Source organism: Procambarus clarkii, chromosome 78, assembly GCF_040958095.1.
Source record: "Procambarus clarkii isolate CNS0578487 chromosome 78, FALCON_Pclarkii_2.0, whole genome shotgun sequence".
In the NCBI taxonomy this organism is placed as follows: domain Eukaryota; kingdom Metazoa; phylum Arthropoda; class Malacostraca; order Decapoda; family Cambaridae; genus Procambarus; species Procambarus clarkii.
The window spans coordinates 19,407,799-19,430,823 of NC_091227.1; the positions used below are offsets into that span (position 1 = coordinate 19,407,799).

At 36.0% G+C, this 23,025-nt stretch overlaps 2 protein-coding genes across 2 annotated transcripts; one reads left to right on the forward strand and one right to left on the reverse strand.

The window, feature by feature from the left end:
* Positions 1 to 1,645: 1,645 nt before the first annotated feature.
* On the reverse strand, positions 1,646 to 8,464 carry LOC123746025 (ribosomal protein S15). The gene is made up of 4 exons (XM_045727170.2): positions 8,401 to 8,464; positions 8,094 to 8,182; positions 2,728 to 2,962; positions 1,646 to 1,784 (listed from the first exon to the last, which is right to left on the reverse strand). The coding sequence occupies exons 1-4, from the start codon at positions 8,407 to 8,409 to the stop codon at positions 1,671 to 1,673; spliced, it is 447 nt and encodes a 148-aa protein (XP_045583126.1). The 5' UTR covers positions 8,410 to 8,464; the 3' UTR covers positions 1,646 to 1,670.
* Positions 8,465 to 9,193: 729 nt separating this feature from the next.
* Positions 9,194 to 22,452, forward strand: LOC123746026 (RNA-binding protein 28). Its single transcript, XM_045727171.2, has 10 exons — positions 9,194 to 9,375; positions 11,022 to 11,314; positions 12,433 to 12,601; positions 13,400 to 13,929; positions 15,221 to 15,413; positions 16,082 to 16,299; positions 16,738 to 16,887; positions 18,705 to 18,840; positions 19,214 to 19,353; positions 19,545 to 22,452. The coding sequence occupies exons 1-10, from the start codon at positions 9,249 to 9,251 to the stop codon at positions 19,857 to 19,859; spliced, it is 2,271 nt and encodes a 756-aa protein (XP_045583127.2). The 5' UTR covers positions 9,194 to 9,248; the 3' UTR covers positions 19,860 to 22,452.
* The last annotated feature ends 573 nt before the right edge of the window (positions 22,453 to 23,025 follow it).

The following is a 23,025-nucleotide window of genomic DNA, read 5'->3' on the forward strand; positions in this document are numbered from 1 at the left end:
CACCATTATATATATATATATATAAAAAAAAAATTCAATCGAGAGTAGTCTAGGAATGTTTAGTGGATGGTTATCTAGTCATCACCTCAGGAATGTCAAACTGACCTTTTGCAAATGCTCTCAATTTCCTTCCCTCTAAAACTTAACCAGCACATAATCTATAAAAAATAATAGAATTAAGTCAGCTCATAAGCAATGGCAATGAAATACCTGGTGCTGAAACACCATCTAAGGGCAGCATATCAAAATTTTTAATATTTGTGAAAAGAACTTCAGTAAATATAAGTGCCTAGCTAGCTATATAGCATAAAACGTTGATTAAAGTCTTCCTAAAATATCACAGGGTATGATCAAAAGATCATCTTCTAAGAGCTTAATATTATATCTATACAAAAGGGAATACCCCCAATAAGGATGAACAGAAAATATTCTGCACTCACTAGGTCATAGTACATGACTTAGTTGTATAGAAATTTAAGCCACAGCAGGTAGCTCAGGCCATTACCTAGTTCGCACTCTTATGCAGAAATTGTTGGAATGACCAACAGATAGCAAGTGGCAGACATGTAACTGCAATCCACCTGTCTAATGAAAATGACAAGTGGATATTTCCTGAACAGTCCTATTATGGGGAAGGTCAACAGAACATTTCTATATACGTCACACATTTTCGTAATGAGGAAGGGACATCATCTACTGCCTCTTAACAACGTTCTTATGTTTAACTTTTACCACCGACTTTCTTGGGACCCATGGCATGATATATAACAATCACAGTACTTTTATGTTTAGAAACCAAAAAAGTTGAAAAACAACGAAGTACTTTACAAAGAATTCAAGTGCGTTCATCACTGGTGAACTAGTGTGGATGCCCACGCCACCAGGACAACCCGTTCTCGCAAATTCGTAAAGTCAATATTGACTTATTAACTACGTGCATAGGTGATATACTAAACATAATAGATACCCTTAAAAAGATTCACAGAAAACACCGACCTTACCTAACCTTGTTAGTATCTTAAGATAAGCATCTTATTGCTTCGTAATTACAATTATTACTTAACCTATACCTATTATAGGTTAGGTAATAATTGTAATTACGAAGCAATAAGATGCTTATCTTTAAGATACTAACAAGGTTAGGTAAGGTCGGTGTTTTCTATGAATCTTTTTAAGGGTATCTATTATGTTATGTCACCTATGCACATATTTAATGTCAATATTGACTTATTAAATTTGCGAGAACGGGTTGACCAGGAACCACACACTCGGTCAACCCATACATATATCAACAAGCTCGTAAATTTGCAGAGGGACGTTCAGCAACTGACGTTACACCGTTTCTAATGGTACTTATTCAAGCCTTGGTCTGGCGCTTCTTGCAAGAACTTATCTAAGTGCCTCTTTAATACATCCACTTTGTTCTAGCAATATTTTACTAAACTTTCCACATCTACTGTACATCCAAAACAGTTTACACATTAAACTTACTCTCACATGCCACCAAGTGCTTCAGTCATCTTAACCTATAAGCACATGAAAATTTTTAAACAATATACAGTGAGCAAAGGGAAGGCATGAACTTTTGACATTTCCATCAATATCCAAATAAGGAACAGTACAGGACTTTAATAAATCTAAAATATTATCATAATTTCTTTATTGACAGTTTACTTGAGAGGGATGAACCTGGAGCTGTGGGTGGCACCAATACCAGGCCTACCATGCTTGACTGGCTTGTAAGTGATGGAGAACTCGGCTAAGTAATGACTTATCATCTCTGGCTGAAATTGGAGAAGAAAACTAAGTAATAGCATTGCCCCATAAGATGTCTAAAAGGATTAGCACAGAAAAGACAGTATGCCATTTATTCCTGAATATGGAATGCAGTGGAATGGAAGGTAAAGGTAACATTATTCTGGATTAAAAGAGCAGTAATGCTAAGACTATCAGTAAACTATAACCATGGAAGAAGGGTGTAAGTTTGAGAGAGATTGTTGCCACAATAAATTTTTTCAATATCGGCCAACAAATCTACATGTTGCATCCTACCACGTTGAGGTTCCAAAGCCTTGCTACACATCAAATTGATCAGTCTGATTCCTATTCTTTTACTATTTCATTACATACTATATATTGTCTTTGAGGAGCATAGGATAATTAAAATACATTTAAACATCCAATAAACCCCAAACATTGATCTATGAGCTTGCTTTATGACTGGACTACACAGTCCGGCCACTTGGTTTGCCACTCAATTTTTTAATAAAATAATAAAAATAGCTTTATGGTAGTACTAGTTGATAAAATGCTGCTTATACTGTTGCCAAAAACCTCTGGACCACCTTCCAGGTAAACAAAGATGTTCCCATGGTATGGGGGAGGAGGAGGGGTTGGAAAAGAAGATGGCAGCTTGCAGTACTCTGCTGATTAAAGGAACAACAAGTTCCCTTACTAATGTGTGGGAAGAGGGTGGCTTAATGCGTCATATTACCAAATTAATTACACCTACCAGCCGTGCAACCAAACAAGCTGCTTGTAGCTTTAATGTTTCTACAAGCAGACCTTTTTCCACAAGTACTCTTGCCTGATTTGCCTGATTTTTAAATTAGGCTCTGCTAACTGGGTACCTTGTTAATACTTACATATGAAATAAGAATGATATATCTAAACTTAAAATGACTCAACATAGACAAGATTTTAACACATTAGTACCTAGATACTAACCTTAATTTCAACTTGATTGAAGGTTTTGCCGTTGTATACACCAACCATAGATCCCACCATCTCAGGCACAATGATCATGTCACGTAAGTGTGTCTTAACAACAGCAGGTTTTTCAAGAGCAGGGCATTCCTTCTTAGCCTTGCGAAGTCTCTTCAGGAGAGCCATGTGTTTACGCTTCAAGCCACGCTGAAAACGACGACGTTGACGGCAGGGAAACAACTCTACCAGCTGCTCACTGGAATAATTTATGAATGACAATCAAGTTCTGCACCAATAAATATTTTACATCTTCAGTGTCATCATTATCTACTGTATTAAGTGAAATGTTACTGTAACTGGTGGGACTAGTAAACAACTGAGAGGTCAGAATGAGAAGAGTATTTACACACACATGAGTTGTTTGAACCCTTCAACTACATCTATCAACACACCTATCAACCAGGTTTATTTCATTAGTGCAAGTGTCAACCCAGGGTTGATTTTTAGGTCTAAATGCATTGAAAGTCCTGCAGGTACACATTTCAGTGTCTTCAAGTAAACAGTAACAAATGCCATCTTGCAACAAGATCATTGGGCACCCCTGCTGGGTACGAGGGCCTCAGTACCAACACAGCAAATATTAGTTGGGTTCCTAGTTGTAGTTGTTCCTACAGAAAATTAACAAATGAAAAATTATTCAGGACTTAGGGACTAGAAGTCTGATAATTAAAGTGTTGGCTACAGTTAGCAATGTGCACAGTGTATCGGGTGGCACTTTGCTTTGTCAGGTGCTCCCAGCAACTGGCGAGCGTATGTCCATGGATCAATGGAGGAGATATTTCCCAGAATTGTTCAGTAGTTTGCAATGGTGCATAATACTGTAGTTAAATATAACACATGAATAGTGTGATAACAGCAAAAAATCAGTTTTATCTGTATTATTTTATGGAGTGATACAAGTTACACGAATGCACATAGGTATCTGTGCATTCCCATGATCTACACATTGTGATGTAAGTAACTGACAGTCCAATAAATCATTGCACCTACAACTTTGTGCAAAATGAGTGGAGGCTAGGCTGACCCCTGGATCAAAAATTACAAGACTTATCTCGCTCACCAGAACTGCCTAGTGGGTTGCAATAGTGAATAAACATGTAGTTATATATAACATCTATACATTGTGATAACAGCAAAAACAGTGTTTTTGCTGGTGACCGCCATGGGTCTTCTCATCCATCAGAATTCACGAATTGGTGATATCACTTTCTCACCACCACAACCAAAGCTAGTTACATGGAAATTAAATTTTCCCATGATTAGGGAATGCATTTTAACATTAGGAAAAAAAAAAAAACCATGTGCGAGTCCCACGAGTTGTCATACAAAGCATGTGTGCAGCGCAGACAAATTAAGAGAGGCCATGATTAGGTAATGAGAGGCCAGAGGTAATCAGGCCATGATTAGTGAATAAACTAAAGGTAAAAGGGTTAAGGAAAATGACTAGAGCAATGAAAATTTTAGAATTAGCTACACAATTAGAAGAAAGTAAAGAGTAATGGCTTAAACCATTATATAGTACAGTATGTTAAATATTGGTATAGTAAAAAAGGAGTGACAGCAACAAATGTACAATCAAACAAGGAATGATAAATCATAAGGAACTCCAAAGTTGTTATGAAATTACATCACCGAGGCTTTAATCCTCTTTCTGGACACGTGCCCACCCCACCCTACCACGAAAGCAACCAAATACATCAGCAATAAATTTAGTCAATAATATAGATGTCTTGTATTCTAGTGTGGCCAATGCAGTTGGTCCACACCTAAAACTCCCGGGTTTGAATCCAGTTCAGGATACATTCATTTTGGTGCATTTCTTACAACTGATAGCTCTGTTCACCTAGCACCACCACAAATAAGCCCAACTGGTTTCTTGTTTATGATGGCAAACTATTTCACTTAATGTTATATATTGTCTTTGAGGAGCATAGGATAATTAAAAGATTTAAACATCCAATAAACCTCAAAATTTTTCTATGAGCTTGCTTTATGACTGGATTATATTAAATCCAGTCACTTGGTATGCCACTCACTTTTACACCACAATAAATCCCTTTTATCTAGCTGTATAACATTTAATAACATTACTGAAGTTGTACTATTACCAAATGAAAGTAATGTAAACACTTGATTAATTTAGGCATCTTCAAATACTAGTTTCTTATAACTGTTGCATCTATCAATTAGAATTTTAAATTTAAAAGAAACAGATTTGCTGAATAGCCATCAAATACAAACAGTACTGTTCACACATGAATACATTATTACCCCATTTCCCACTTCCTATCACATTGGGGGGATCCATCAGCTTGGAAAAAAAATATTGTAAATCAATTCATTCACAATACACAACATCCATGATAAAGAAGCATAAACCCTTCTCCAATGATTGTAGACAAGTGCACCACACTATTCAGTCTAGAATGTTCTTCCGTCACTTACAGCACAAATGCGTCTGCCACCATATTATAAAAAGCTTTCACCCGGCCTTATCCCTTACTAAATTCCATGTGTTCACATATACCAAGTATTTGAATAACTGGCCACATCAAGCATTTTACTATTCATTTCAATTACTTTCATCCACATTTACTGCAGTATTTTTATTTCACTATTAAAATAGTAATTTTTATCTAATCTCATTCGGAGACAAAAAAGTAGTTATTTTTGTACTCTACATACATCTCACACTCTACTGTCCAGCTTGGGCTGGACAGTAGTGACTCCTTTCATACAGTTGACATACCTTTAATTTATCCCGCTATTTATATAACATATCTAAAGAATAAAGCCACTTCATTAACCCTTAAAGTGCGCATCACGTCATATGACGTGCTGGACGTTGTACCAGTAAACTGCGCATCACGTCATATGATGTGTTGGAGTACTACGCAAGATTTAAACAGCCCGCGGATACACGGGGTTCACCACACCTTCATCAGGGCTCTTGTAAACAGACGCCATTTTAAAAAAAAATCGTGGGCCAAACTCCCGGGTGTTATTGGCCTCAGTATTGAGTGAGCAACCAAGCCTGACGCACGCAGCATGAGCTAACAGCACTGCTGTTCAGCTTGTGACCACAGCATCGCCTAAAAATGCCAAATTATACTTGTTCATGCTATTATGTAGCTTTGATATTATTACAGAAGACCCCTGACTGTGATAAAACTGACCAGGGTTCTGATAATAGCAGGATTGTGGTGATATTTAGCGCTGTGCGCCATGGAAGGAGGTGTAATGCTGTGGGAGGGAGGGTGGTGGCGATGTCTTTTGACTGTGTGTGGCCACCTTTTATTGACTGCACTCACCATACCAGCTTTGTGGTTCGCTATGGTGAACACAAATGTAGATACTTATATATAACGTGCGTATAGAGGGTATAAACAGCAAGAGAAGGTTTGGAGCCGCCATTTTGGTGAGAGCGGTGGCGTCGTCTGCATGACGCCACCGTGCAGACGACGGTGTTGTTTACTGGTTACCACGATGGTCTTTGGGCACCATACCAGTTTATTTGTACAAGTATGATGAATAAAACAGGTAGATATTTATATATAATGTGTGTATATAGCGTAATAACACCACACAGTGTTGTTGGAGGAGAAATATTAGTGCGTCTGGCCTTGAGGGCGGCCGCCGATCAGCTGACTGTGTGAGTAGCCACATCTCTGTGCCTTTACTCACCATACAAGCTTAGATGTACAGTTATGGTGAACAAAACATGTAGATACTTATATATAACGTCTGTATATAGTGAATTATAGCAAAAACATTATTGTGGGAGGAGAATGAGGGTGAGTCAGATGACTGGAGGGAGGGCGGGAGTGGCTGGCTGGTACACGGCGGTCACTCCTCATTACTTTTTGACTCATAATAGCTACTTAGTGGTTCGTTATAGTGAACAAAACATGCAAATATTTATATATAACCTGTGCTTATAGTGTAATAACCGACAAAGTATTTGTTCACTGATTGATGAACATAATTGAATCAACAATATGCACACCATATTTTTGAGTACACCAAAGATTCACTCATTTTATTATATAAATATATCAAACTACACAATATTGAATAATATTACAGCAAAAAAAAGTATGAAAAATCAATCAGAGACATTGAAATAATTCGGTAATTATCTCTTTGTGGCAACTCTGGCCTGACAGCTTGCGAGCAACAGACCACCTGGGACGCACGCTGAGTCAGCGCCTATAATTTGCCAGACTTCCCCACCCTATAGCGGGCAATATATGCCACTTACGATTTTTTTATTATTTTTCCCGTGATCAGTGAACACAAATTAACAGGTTAGAAAGAAAAAATAATTTTTTTTTTTTCAAAATGACATGCGCCTGTGGGGATGGCAGGATATTAGACCCCGAGCATGTTAAGGGTTAAATGGTGACATTGAGGTAGTCATGCATAATATTCACACCCACCCAACACTGCAACAAATAATGAATTGACTCGACCCAGGAGGAAATAAATTCAGTGGCTCATGAAGCAGCTGCTGAGCCACCTGGAGCAACACTTAGCTCAAGCGGCTGGATATACTGAAATAGAATCTTTGGGGGAGTAGGTAAAGACTACAGGTAAACCTGCAGCAAGTGCAGTGGACTGAACCACGAGTAAACTGCAGCAGGTACAGTGGACTGAACCACGAGTAAACTGCAGCAGGTACAGTGGACTGAACCACGAGTAAACTGCAGCAGGTACAGTGGACTGAACCACGAGTAAACTGCAGCAGAGGGAAGTGTGTGTCATGCTACCGACTTCTTCCCATCTCCTGTATTTCCCCCACAATGCTGCTTGTACCATAATCGTTCAATGACTTATTCAGGGTTGGTGGCATAGCAGCATCTAAGAACTGCCAGGAGGGCAGTTCTACACGGTCGGGGCGTTACTGGGAATGTCTGGGGGATGGAGGAGTGGGTATGGGGGGAGGTGACAAACACCTTCCACCAATACCTCGACCCCTAACCACTGCAAGAGTGAGGCTCTCGCTGTATAATAAAATAATCCCTCTATTGTTTCAAGCGTAGGTTGGACATGTATATGAGTAGAATTGAGTGGTTATAAATAGCTGCTGCTTCGTATGGGCCAATAGGCCTTCTGCAGTTACCTTTGTTCTTAACTTAACCCTGCCGAGCCAAAGTGTTCACAACCCTACCACAATTAACCTATTATACACTACAATGTTATAACTTAATATTCTTGCAATAAAATATATATCGCCGATAGCCACAAACTACTTTGCTATACAAATCATATATATAAATTAGACCAAGTTGAACAATGCGACAGCCTTCAACACAAGGCCAACCTACTTGTTCATATCAAGGAGCTGGTCGAGGTCCACCCCGCGGTAGGTGAACTTCCTGAAGGTACGCTTCTTGCGCAGCTCTTGTGCCTGAGCCTGAAAAGTTTGAAATAAATGAGTTTACCTACTTCACAAAATACCCTTGGTTTTAGAAATAAAAAAAAAATACTTTCTACATATCAAGCACACTTAACGGTATATATGTTGAAGCTGTAGATATCAGCGATAACTATAAATATATCACAAAGGTCTAGTTATTTCCTATATAAGCCGATGATTATGGATCAGTAAAAGTTACCGCGAGCAACACGTACGTCAGCCATGGTGGTTTGTTGTGAAGGAAGTTCCTTAGCTGATCCTCACTTGTTTCTATCTTGTATGAAAAGCTACAAAAGAAAATAATATATAGTGAATACAATTTATTTCATTACTCGTTCACATAAATTAAAATAATATTGAATTTTTCTAAATATAAAATATAAGCAAATAAGTATAGTAATAATTTATTTATTTATCTAGCCATCTTTTATGTTATAACAAAAGAATTGTTTGCCGTTTGCTCTCTCATCTTATTCAATATTTTGAAGCGGAAAATTTGAATTGCAGAAGTCGAATATAACCAAATGAAGATTGGACCAGTAGAATAATTCTTTCTTTTTCTGATATGGCTTTACGTAGGATATAAAATTTTTAACTCTCTATACAGGCCAACATATCTTGCAAAAAAATCTCACTCGGTAAACTAGACACTCTTTTCCTCTTTTAAAAGATAGAACATAATTTTCTAGCATTTGGGAGGCTATTAATCTGAGTAAAACTTAGTTTACAATTTGAAAGGTGATATATATTGGAAAAATAGAGTGTAGTTCACCACTACCAGAGTAGTGAACTTTTTGCCCGAAACGCATTGCGTAATAGTGGCTTTAGGCATTGTATGTACTAGCTCTATCTATATATCAATCCATTAATGTAACATCACTTCTATGTATGTACCTTACCTGAATAAACATATTTATTTATTTATACTAAGCTGTGACCACTAAGCTGTGACAACTAAGGTAATCGTCCCTCGATAATGTAGGTTTATTACACGAACGGCGAGTCTGTCATCCGGCCTCACCACGAACACCCACATAATATCCGGATAGGTAAACAAGTCAGCATGGCGAAAATGCAGGAATGTTCATTAATTGTCACACATTTACCTGCTGATATAAGCAGACGGGAAATACAAGATTATTTCAGCGAAGTTGGACCCGTTAAAAAGTGCCATCTTGTCAGGGATAAAAGTAAGTTTTTAGTAACATATTTAGCATAGAAGTTGAAAAAATTTTGCATGGGCTGGATACTTCCACTGTGACACCATTTAGTGCAGCAGCTGTATTCTCAATTGGTTTAACCTCAATACTAATTGGACGTATTATATTTGTTGCTATTTTTTCACCATTTGATTTAGATACTGTAATGCCATAAGCCTTAGGCATGTTGCCAGTCCACATTTATATGATGGCAGATGCACACATTGCCTGCATAACAGAAATTGAACACAAGAAGGTTCAACCAAGTTCATTTCCGATTTTCAAAACCATATCTGTCAAAATTGATTGTAAAAAACACTTTTACCTGAAATGTTATGAGTGTTAGTGGCTTTGTAAGAATGTAAGAATACCAAGTTCCTACATTCTTACAGATTGTATTCTCACAAACCCAATGTACCCTCTTGTATATAAATAAAGTAATTTTATATTTTTTTATATATACAAGAGTTTACATTTTTGCACAGCCACTTGCACGCATAGAGTTTCAGGCAAGTCCTTAATGCAGAATACGACCCGCCAAAGTATTTAGCAACAAGGTACCCATTCACTGCTTGGTGAACAGAGGATGCAGTTAGAAATTGGCACCCAGTCAATCCTCCTCGGCCAGGATACGAACCCAGGCTAAAGCACTGGTTCCTACAAACCCAAGCCACAGCTCTCGGGTTCCTACGAACCCAGGCCAAAGCGCTCTGGTTCCTACAAACCCAAGCCACAGCTCTTGGGTTCCTACGAACCCAGGCCAAAGCGCTCTGGTTCCTACAAACCCAAGCCACAGCTGTCGGGTTCCTACGAACCCAGGCCAAAGCGCTCTGGTTCCTACAAACCCAAGCCACATCTCTTGGGTTCCTACGAACCCAGGCCAAAGCGCTCTGGTTCCTACAAACCCAAGCCACAGCTCTTGGGTTCCTATGAACCCAGGCCAAAGCGCTCTGGTTCCTACAAACCCAGGCCACAGCTCTCGGGTTCCTACGAACCCAGGCCAAAGCGCTCGGGTTCCTACGAACCCTGGCCAAAGTGTTACTAATATTAGTTATTGCTAATTGCAACAGTGTTTTCTTGGCAAAGGTTAAATTAGCACCCAGCCAGTTTATATGGCAAATTATTAAACCAATTGATCAAATTATATCTACGAATGGGTTGTGTGTTGACTATAGACCTATTATGGGTTGATGTGCAAAGGCTTTACTATAAACCCTGCGTAGCTAACATTGATGATCATTAGTATGTATATTTTTTGTTAATGATTTATTTATATACAAGAAGGTACATTGGGTTTATGAGAGTACATAACATTGTTGTTCTTATATTCTTGGAAAGCTACTAACACGCATAGCGTTTCAGGCAGAAATTGTATTGTGTATCTTGTGTTTGTTTATTGGTAGCAGCTGTACTGTAATTATATATGTATTGGCAGAATTGTACATCTGCCATATGCTCAGTTTGCTGAACCATATATCATCCAGTTTAAAAAGCACTTACTCATTGGTCATCAAACTGTCAAGTTATTTACATTTTACTAATTTAAATTGCACCACTTGTTCAACTTTCACATATGATACCTAAATGGTTATTTACAATTGAAATTTGTCTTAAATATTGCATTCCCACTATTTCAGATGGCACCTTTAAAGGAATGGCCTACATTATCTATTCTTTTGTGGAAGATGCCAAGCAAGCGGTTAAAAAGTATGATAATTCTACATTTAACGGAAAAATTCTGAGAGTGAAATATTCTCGTCAGAGAGAAACGGAATCAGATGAAGATGTTTCTGGTGCACAACGTAACAAGGAAGAGGATGGAGAAGAAAATGAAACAAATATTAAGAAGAAAAAAACAAAGAGGAAGGACAAGAGACAGCCAGCAAAACAGAGAAAAGGAAGAATTATTATTAGGAATTTGTCTTTCAAGGTACGTTTTTCTTATGAACTATACAATTCAGTTACTTCCCAAGGTTGGACGAAATGCTTGGCATTGGCACCACTGGGAACTATTCAAATAACCCCTGAGTTCTCACTAGAGGTACTAGAGAATTTTTGGATATAAAGCCAATCCAGCCTCGAATGTCTGACAGTGTTTCATTGGTAAAACTCAGTCCTTTCAAATCCTCCCTTAGCACCATAAGTGATTGCCAATAAAGGGTTCTCACTAACTACAGTACCAATTGTTTGCCTGGCAACCCACATAACTGTGACCAGGTTGGACCACCTCAGAGTTTTCAAACTCGGAGCCTTTCCCATATTCTCTGATTGTGTCTCATGCCAGTCAGCAGGTGGGCGGCCATTTTTCGGTTGTATGAGTTGTTTTCATTCTATGAAACTTAATTTCTAGTGGCCTATGCTCGAAAATATACTGCTTTGTTTGTATATTTTTAAAAGACTTTATGTTTCTGATTCTTTCCAGCCTGTTCTTTCAATTCAGTGCCAAGTAAGGCAGAGGTAAACACTTCTATATTGAATTTCGAAATTAAAGGATAAATTTCAACAATATATGTTTTGTGTGAATAGATTTTTATAATTTGTTTTAATCCACAAGTTTAGCACATTCTTGGCAATTTGTTGGGATCTCACACATGCCACATTTTTGTATGAAGCTTTAAATTATATTCTTGCATCATTGCATATTCCAGCATTCTGAACATCATTATATGCTGTAAACAAATAATTTGAAATGACACAAGTTCATTTGATGTACAGTATCATGCTATTGTTTGTAATTTCTGTATGTATATGCTTTAACTGTGGCTGGAAAATGAAAATAACATTAAATATTAAAGTTCTTATATAATTTTGTTGAATAGATTTGAAAATTTAGAAGTCTTAAGATCTCTATTTCTGCTTAATGTACAGTTTAGTTTAGTGACTTAAAGAGTGATGATGATGTATTAGCCAAGTTTTTTGTTGGAATTTTGGTACATACGTACCAAAATATTACATTTATTTGTAAATTGTTTATATTTTATAGTGTTAAATGCATTAGGGAAGTCCATTAGAGTTATTTATTATTTTTCTTCCATTTTCACATTTCAGGCTGATGAGAAAGTAGTGGAGGAGCATTTTTCAGTGTATGGAAAGATTAGAGAAGTGTCAATTCTACGCAAACATGACGGGAAGATGGTGGGCTGTGCATTTGTTCAGTTTGATACTAAGGCTGAAGCACTAAAAGCAATAAAGGAGTGCAATATGAAACCTTTGTTAGGTAAGCATTGTAATAAAGTGTTGTAATTGTTTGATTGAAAATTAGGTCTTAAAGAGCTGCATGTGGAGCATAATGAAAGAATAGTACAGTATAGTATAGGGAATGAGAAAACTAGAGGTGAGTCAAGTGCATATATGACTAGTTAACTTCTCTGAGTACTTTTAGTTAGATTTAGTAATACAGGTATTCATTACTTAGAGAATGTGATTTGATACACTGTGCTAATTAAGTGTTATGATTTTTTCATCAATAATTTATGCATCTCCTTGCTTGAAATGGCTTCTCTGCCATAAAATGGTTTGTTTATTCTTTGCATAATTACTGTTGTACTGTACTTGCTTTTTTTTTGTTTGTTTTTTTGCAAAGATTTCATGTACTGCATAATGGTAACCAAAAGCAGTTGAAGGATTCTTCACCAAGTCTTCATCTTTGTGGGTTAGATTACAATGTACACTTTTTATCTGTGCAGTTTTTAATTCACCTTACTCTAGCATTTTCACTTAACACAATTATATCACATTTTGAATCTATTTTCTCAAGATATAATAGTCTTTGATCTTATGCTTCACTCAACTTTTCTTGAATTCAAGATTTCATTTAATTTTTTTTCCACTCTGCCTTTTATTCTATATGATTTTGGATTGCTGTTTTGTTCTCTCATGCCAAATTATCTCTGTGCATTAACTTTTAAACTTGATATTCTTAAAAATACCTTTACAGAACTTAAACAAAAATTGTACAGAATTGTAAGTTCCGGTATTTATGATTACTTATTTACAATCAAGTTATCTTTTTCAGGAAGGCCAATTGCTGTGGATTTAGCTGTTGAGAAGGAAAGATTTAAGCCAGAAGGAAGCAATTCTGAAATATCTAGAGATGAAACTGGAGGTGCAGAAGTGAAGATAAAGGAAGAGGAATTGAGTAATGATGAAAAAGAAGAGATTGATGAGGAAAATGATATAAAGATGGAGATTAAAGAAGAAAGTGGTGAGGAAGATGATATAAAGACAGAGATTAAAGAAGAAAAAGCAAGCAGTGAGGATGAAGATGGTGACAGTGGATTAGATGATGGTGATGAAACTAGTAGTGATGATGATGATGAGGATGATAAAAAGCACACACCATCTAAGAATACACATGCTCCTACAAAAGGCCCCAGTAAAGACATCACGGAAGAAAGGACATTGTTTATAAAAAATCTCCCATTCATTGCTACACAGGAAGAAATAGCAGAAGTTTTACAAAAGTTTGGAGAATTAAAGTATGTTTTGCTTTGTATAGACCAGCTTACTGAGCACCCACGGGGAACAGCATTTGTGCAGTTCAAGGTGAGGCTACTTTTAATATTCACAATTCTTGTTCAATATTGTTTATTGGAAAAAAAATTTATGCTTGAATTTTCAAATGTGAAAGTTATTGTAAAAATTTAAATTTTGAAAAATTAGGATGAGAATAAGAAAATGCCTTCTGCAGTAACAACCAGGAGTACTAAAGGAAAAGGAAGTCATGAACAGTATACAGTACAGATATGAACTCAACAGTACAGGTACTGTCCATGCTCAACAATCTGAATTATATCAGGCTCACCCCTTTTCAAGTTAGCTGCATTTTTACCTGGAAAGTCCAAAAGTAAAAAAAAATGATTTTAACTGTATTCAGGTTTTCATATACCGTAGCAGAAATTTCAGTACCCCGAATTTTGATTTGTGTTCAGCAATCAAAAACTCAAAATTTATTTGGATTACCCAAAGATTCGAGTTATCGAAATTCAGATTACTGAGCTTTTACAGTAATTTACTCTGATTTACTCGGCCTTGCTGAATTTAAACAGTACTGTGGGAACCTATGCAATAGGAACAAATCAGAGCGAAATAAGAATAGCAGTGATATCTTAGCCTAATTTTGACAATCAGTACAGTATTCAGTATCGCATTATCTTGTGCCGTCCATACATGTAGTTCTCGGTTACAAACAGATTTTAGCTCTTAATACTACTGCTTTCAGCTCCTTTGAGTGTTTGTGAATTTTCTGTCAGGTCTAATGTCTTACATAGTGTGGTCTTAACACCAGAGATTGTGATACCTAAGTCTAGTTGATTCCTCATTAACAGCTTTAGTTGCCCTGTAGTGTCATCACAATGGGTAACATTTATTCTTAATTAAATGTTAAAAAATTAAGTTTTAATTTTTTTTTTAATGTTTCCCATAATTTAAAGATTCTTATAGGATTCAAAGAAAATCTTAAATATTTTATAATAAATTGTAAAAACACATCCAAAATTATCACATACATAATTATTAATAAATATTCCTGTGAGGACTGATTCCACTTACTCAAAAAGTTGAGTAATTAATGACTTTTATATATAATAGAAAGATAATTATAAGTACTTATGATCAGAACCCAGTTCTCAAGTGTTTCTGTAGTAACAAATGCTAGTGAATACGAGCCGTATTGACCTCTGAACTCCCCTTATACATCAATTGATGTAGGCCATTGTTTGAGGGATAAGGTATATCCTATTGGCAAAGATTAATGAAGTATGAAAGACCAGTATTGTAGTATGCATTAGCAATTTGCAAATTTACCGAATATTCATTTATAGCTATTAACTTTCAGGAGCGAGAAGCAGCCGATGCCTGTTTAGCAGCAGAAGCAGACCCCAGTACAAAGAAAGACTTTATTCTCTGTGGTCGACCAATGCATATCATGAGAGCCATAAGCAGGACGGAGCTGGAGAAGAGAAGAAATGAGAAAGGACAAGAGAAAGTGAAGAAAGATAAAAGAAATCTTTTCTTGGCTCGGGAAGGATGTAAGAAATCTGTTCTTTTAGACTAATCTTCACCAATACAGTAGTGTCTTTTAAGTAACATCAGTGAAATAGTTGGGAAACTAATGGTTAATGCATTTAGATGATGTTCATTAAGTACTGATAAATCTAAATAAAATAGCATGTTGGAAAATGATCCATTGCAATGTTTAGATTATATATTGTACTGCACATAGAGATATTGTACCCCTGAATATGGAAATACTGCAGTTGGCTACCATAAAAATATTTCATTGGTTAGAAATGTGTACCATACTTTAAAATGTGTTAAAAATCCAGACCGACTTTTGTGTTGGAACACTAGGTAGAAACGTTTTTTGTTTAATTCTGACTCCTTTAGTGACAAATCTTATTTTTAAAAATGCATTTTTTATATAGACATATATACGTAGTAATGTAATAATGCTGACAATATATATGTTTCTTTACTTACCTGGTTCTTTAAAGTACTTCAAGCAGATGAATAATAATCCACACATTAAACAAGAGAAAATGACAGTAAACTTCACTAAACCTTTGAGTTTATAATTTCAACTTTAGAGATAATCTTTTTCTAGTATGTGTGATTATTTTAGTAATGCATGAATAATGACTTTTATATATATAATAGTTCATTGTTGGCTCATAGGTGATAATTTTACATTTTCCAGTTGTTCGTCAGGGAACCAAAGCAGCAGAGGGTTTGTCAAAAGCTGACTTGGCTCTTCGCACAAGGAGAGAGCAGGTTAAACGCCGAATGTTGCAGAATTTTCAAATCTTTGTGTCTGAAACTCGTCTCTGTATCAATAATTTGCCTGAGAAAGTTGATGACAAGCGGTTGTATGCAATTTTCAACAAGCATTCACCAGAAGGAGCTAAAATTACAGAGGTTAGATATTAGACACTAGCGATATTTATTATATATATTGCAGCTCTTTTTTTTTATTTCTTTTTGTATTCTACAAAAGCTTTCAAATTTTATAATGCCATGCATGACTTTGCATAGAAGTAGATGACAATATTTGAATATATTGTACAGTATATGATAATTGTGGCCAGTTCTCTGTTATTAATTTTATATTTTAATAAAAATACAGATTATTTCAAGATTATCAGTGAATTTACATACTATATAGAGAGAAACCACAGCTAGTCTTGGGCAACTGATAGATCTAACAAAGCCCTTATAGGCAAAATGTCATCTTTAATACAGAAATGTCTTCTTCCAACTTGGTTTTACTCTACATTATTATGAGTTATTTGTGCTCTCTTTAACTAACTTACATGAAATAAGAAATCATTATGATTGCACGTATATCTTTTACAGGCACGAATAATGCGAGATTTCCAAAACATTGATGAGAATGGTAAACCCAAGAGCCGTGGATATGGCTTTGTCACCTTCACTGAACATGAGCATGCTCTTGCTGCTCTTCGCAAAATCAACAATAACCCCGATATATTCACTAATGATCAAGTAAGTCAACTGTCTTTACTTCATGCATGATTTTCTGGAATTTTCAAGTAATTAAGCACCATAAGTTTACACAAATTTCAGGGGAGGCCTCCTTAGTAGCTCCCCGATCTTATCTGTGGTACCACCAAGCCTTAGCTGAATACATGAGGCTTTTGAGCCCCAGCTATTGCTTACCAGGAGCCAGGACCAGAAACTGCCTTACTCTGTGAGGCAGGGAATCAGAGATCGAGCACAAACCTTAGGGAAATCTACCAGAAAGCATAGGTGCAAGAAAACAAGTGACTACTTTAGGAAAATGCAGCACCTAAAGGGAAAAAAATCAAATGATAGATTGTTGGGTAAATACTCTTATCCTGATATGGCCAACAACCACCACCAAATGGCAGTCCAGGTTACCTTAAGTACCTACCTTAACCAACCTTGGGTTACCCAGGTCACCCGAGATTCCAGCCAGCCTGTCTGTACACTTCCAACTAGCGTAGCCTATCCAACAGTTATAACCTCTTCCAGGTCCTCATTGGTTTCTTGCTATCAGCTAAGCAGTAGTGTCTGTAGTGTTAAGAGTGGTTCTTAGCTTATTTCCTTTGAGCCATGAAAAGCCATTTAATATGGTCTGATTCACCTGAGGTTCAGATTAGGACAGCTGTGATACTACTTTTGAGATGTGCAATTATCTATGGAATACTATGGGGTATTCCACATTTACTGGTTATTAACAGCCATTCCATATTACCCTGCTCCTAAGCTCCTCTGTCTCATTTAATTGAACATGAGTTAAGCAAACCTAGAGCTCACAAGCTTAGAAAGTATTCTGCTTCAACTGCCTACGTTTTGGCACATGTCCACAGCAAATATTTGAGACCTGGGTTTTTAAGAGTTGTAATTGAACCCTCACTACACCAGGAGGTCTGGGGAGGCCCAGACCTCCTGGGCCTCTTCTGCTGTCTTCACTCCAAGGCCCATCTCTTTTTATCTGTTGTTGCCTTGGATAAGTCATCTATTCATCTTTTTTAATATTATTGTAATAGACTATGTTGAGAAGTGCGAAGAGTCCCTTCACACTTCTCCACATAGTCCTAAAGATACATTACATAGTCTCAAGATCCCTACAAAGGGATCTTGCTCATAAATAAAATATTAGTATAATGAGACACCCCTTTTTAATTGGCTTATTAATAATTTCTCATTCCCTTCCTTTAATTCCTGTTTTCCCAGTTTGCTATGGTGGGCTGAAATTAAAGGTGGGGATGGTCACCTCCCCATACCCAAATGTTATGTAGGACGGCCACCTGGTGGTGGCCAGTGTAGTGGTTAGTGAATGTTTAAGTTGTTCCAAATGATTCTTGGCAATTTTAGAGTTGCCATGGATCATTTAGAGGAAATTGGAGTGTTTTGAGGCATTTCTGAATGATAGTAAGTAGGTTCTCATAGTGGTGGCTTGCAATTATGTAGTTTGCTGAAGAGCACAGAATTGCCCAGAGCATAATGTATTAGTAATGTCCCAGGTGGGGGTTAGTTCCAAGGCTAAGGGAAACTAATTAGGAGCTGTTCAGAAGTGATCATTTTATTACACTCTGGGCTGATAATATCCCACCCCATGAAAGTGGGACAGGGAGTAATGATAAACTTTGTACAGTATGTATTTTAATATTTACCCTGATAACTTTAGCCATTAATTTATCATCTTGTAAAATTGTTCTTATACTTATAACAACAGAAATAAGTGCCACCATGTAAACATTTTAGTAATATATTCATAATCAATTTCCACTACCATTAATTTTTCTCTAAAATGTAGAGCTTTTCTAATTTAACAGAGGCCTATTGTGGAATTTTCTTTGGAAAACCGATCAGTCCTTCAGGCTCGGCAAAAGCGTATGGAGAAGAGCAAAGAAAAAAATCCCTTATGGAAAAAAGATGGATACAATGCAAGACAGAATGCCACTACGACAGGTACTCTATATGTCTTCTATCGTCATTTTTTGTAGTGTCATTATTGTTATTTTTTTACTAATTTAAATTGCTTACTTTGTCTTAGCTCTTCTAAGAGTTACAAGTCCGTTGTAACTGAGGTGGTAAAATTACTCAATGGTTAAGTGAAATACCTCAGGGAAGAAATTGAAAAATAAAAAACAGAACAGGAAAATAATTAGAATTAAAAATGAAGGGGCCCAGAGAAAAAATTTTGTTGTCCATGTTAAAAAGTTTATTCTCTCAAAGTGTTCCACTGTAATTTTCCTAGTTATCTTTTCCTAAATTTTTGATATATTATGGAATAGTAATGCTGTATTGTAAATAACATTTATTTCTGTGTTATGCATTTCAGATAGTACCAAAAAAGCATGTCAGATAAAGAAGAATCCTGAGAAAATTAGTGAAGACAACGAGATGGAAAGCCAATCAAGTTTTATGGGTTCCAAGTCTAATCCTTCCAACAAAAATCTCCCAGCTAATTATGGGCCCAAGGTAAAGCTGTAACGTTTTGCACAAATCTGGATTATACGTATGGTTTTTCACCGTTTTATGTCACGTAAAGTACTGTATAGCTAATAAATACTGGGGAAATAATATGAACATACAAAGCATTATTAAATTTATTACTGAGTCATGTATTAAACCCATGTCACATTTAAAAAAAAAAACATGCTTCTTTTCAGATACGACATCATGAAAAGGGTAAAGGGAAAATTAGTAGAAATCAGTTTAGAAAAGAACGACGGGATCGAGTACTTGGTAAAAAAAGAAAGCGCCCAACGAGTGAAGACCAGGGAGATTCTTCATCTGTGAAACCATCTCAAGAAGAAACAGAGGGTCAAGGTAAAAAAAAGAGAAAAAGGAACAAAAAGAATACAAGTAAGAAAATGAAAATGGAAACGAAGGATGAAAGAGCTTTTAATTCAATGGTGCGTAAGTACAAAGATAAAATGTCATCTGTGAATTCAACATCTGACAAAAGATGGTATGAAGACTGAAATCTGAGACTGAATGGAATTAAGGTAAACCGTAAATATAGTGCTGACCTATCATAGTGAGATTATTTGTATATCCTAATGGGTTTTTAAGAATTAGACTATACTGTACTGCATATGCATTCAGATATGCTAATACAGTAATTATATTAATGGAGTATAAATATTTATTGTAAAGGAAACTGAATGCAGTAATGTATTAAGAAAAGTTTTATGCTAATTATATTATTATCTTTACAAATACAGTACAAATGAAAATGGTAAAAGATACCATATATGAAAAAGCAGCATGTAAGTGCAATAAGGACTGGTGAAAAGCCAATTTAAATATTGAAGATAAGCAGAGGGGTAAATCTTGACTGTTGAAAGATAAATTAGTAGTACAGTATGTAGATAGAATACTCTTTGTTAAAAGAAGTTTGAGTGTGAATATGATCGTTTTGTTAGTGTGAAGAGTTCAAGAGAGAATATCAAGATGTACCCATGGAAGAGGTAAGTAAATTAGTGCAGGAGCAGTAAGGAGCATATGGGAAAGCAGTAAGCATTGACAAGGTATATATTTGCAGGAATTATTAAATGCAGTGGAGAAAAAGGACCATATTAAGTGTGGAAAATTTGCCAGATTTGGGATGGATGACTGGAAAGAGTTACGATTACACCATTGTATATACAGTAATTAAGATTAATCTAGTGAATGTAAGAATTATAGAAGCACTGGTTAACTAAATGTAGTGGGTAAAGTGTATGGCAGGATCAAAATTACAAGAGTACAGGAAATAACTGAAAATTGTCACTGTAAACAAGGTGGGTGCTGTGGTGGAGGCGGTGTGTATCAGATTTTGCATTTAAGCAGCTAGTAGAGAAAGCAGATGAGAGATTGTAGGGTGCACATGGCTTTTATGGGCTTGAAGAAAGCAAATAATAAAAGTTAATAAACAGTGACTGTAGAATGTTGAGAGTAGAATTTACTGTATAGTTTTGATCATCAGTGGGGATTAGATTTCATTTAAATGAAATAAGTTCTTTGGAAGTACAGCATGTATAGGAGCTAATGGTGTAAGAAGTGACTGAATTATTAATGTATGGTAGTATACTAGTGTTGGTAAATATACATGTACATACAGGACATTATTTTCATGTATACTGGGTAAGTATAGTCAGTGTCATAAGGGACATCAATTTAAGAACATCAGAAAACATTACGAGACTCACAAACGAAATGACTGACAGGAATACAAGTACTGTACAGTACAGTATAACAATTTTAATTTTGTGTATGACAGTTCTTGAAGCAGAAAATACTGGTGCTGCCTTTTGATAATGACCGTACTTACTTGAAGCAGAAAATTACACATTTATGAAGATTAGTTGAAAGCTTTATTAATGTGTTTGAGTGAGAAGACTACGTCTACTTCAAATTTGTGCAACGGTATAGTGGTAATAGAGGGAAGAAACTGTGCATGGTAAGTGAAACTAAAATGTATACAAGGATGTTAGACATGGCTGATCGCAAGCAAAGTTGAGAGGGAGTTACGAAGGTAAATGGCTGGAATAACGAAAGCTTAGGAGAAACAAATAGGAAGAGGGTTGCAGGAAACGGTGATGGTGTCTCCCCTTATGTGAGATGCTGATGTGCAATGAGCATGAATAAAAATAGAGGTACATGTGGTGGTAAAATAATAATATGGAGGGTCAAAGTCAGTCAGCTGCACAATTCAGGATAGAACGGTGAAGAGAGTGCATTTAAATGAATAAATTTAGCAGTGGAAGGGTGGCCCAACAGATGAGCAGACATTGTGAGTGAGGAAATGTCTAATACACACAGAGAAAAATACAATTTAAATATGTGTAAGCTATAATTTCATTTAAGTCTGCAAAAGTAAGGGATAATTATATACATTTATATACTTACACATGCATACATATGTATGTATGTCATAGCTAATAGCCAGGACTGCACTACTTGCCTTGTAAGGAAGGCCCATTTTGACTATTGGCCAATGTGGTTTGGCATATCATATATTTCTGTATATGATTAAATAAATTACAGTAGTTAACCCTTAATAATAATATATTGACAAGAATTTCTAATGTAGGTATAGTTTTGGCTGTTAGGCAATATTAAGAAATAATTGGCATACAGTATTTAGGTTAGGTCAGGCTTCTTGACTTTTGATTCAAATTGTTATAAAAGCCATATTATGTACAGTACATTATAATAATTAACTTCATAAGATAAAATTTTGGGAATATAACATTTAAAAAACTCTGCTTGTTATGTACAACACACATACTGCATTATATATAAAGGGCATATATATTAATTTTTGTACAACTTGTTGTTTCAAAGTATTTAACTTTATGAAATGGTTAGTTTCATTAAATTAGTAAGTTTTACAGTGTTTATTGTAATTGTCACTTTAACAAGCAATTTTATCAACACCGTTGACTTCTAATTCTGTACGTGTCTTTGTTACATATTTTCTTTCCCCAGTGTATTACTGTGGAAGATTGCTGGAGTGGTGTGATGGTTGTTTAGCCCCTAATGCTGTATAGTGCCAATGATACAAAGAATGAAGGTGTTACTTATTTATAATCTTTTACTATACACTATTATATTTTGTCTGGGCTGATATTGCCCCATCCCATATATGAAGTAATCATATTGGATGGATATGAAAAGTGAGAACATATGTTTATGCTATGCAGTAAAACTTTGGCCCTGGATGACCAAAGCGATGTTAGTAATTGTACCAGCCCTAGTGCGTGTTTCATTATAGTACTGTATTATTTTCTATAAATAATGCAAATGATTTTTTCTATAAATAATCCAAATAATGATTTTTTCTATAAATAATGCAAATAATGATCATACACTGATATTAGTTTATGAGAGAAGCCACCAAGCTGAGAAAAAGGGAAGTTCAATATAAATAATGCTAAAGAGCAATGAGAAATCTGAGGAGATACTGTGTGAATTACTTTTTAGGCACACAATACTACGTTAGATATGAGAGCCTTTGGGCATCAGGAAGACAGCAGGTGTGGTACCAATCCTTCGTAATATGACATGGTGACCAAGCACACACAAGAGGGTAAAAGAATGGGTCAACTGCACCTTCCAAAATTGCTGGAAATCTTTTGTATATTGTAAAATTATACTACATAT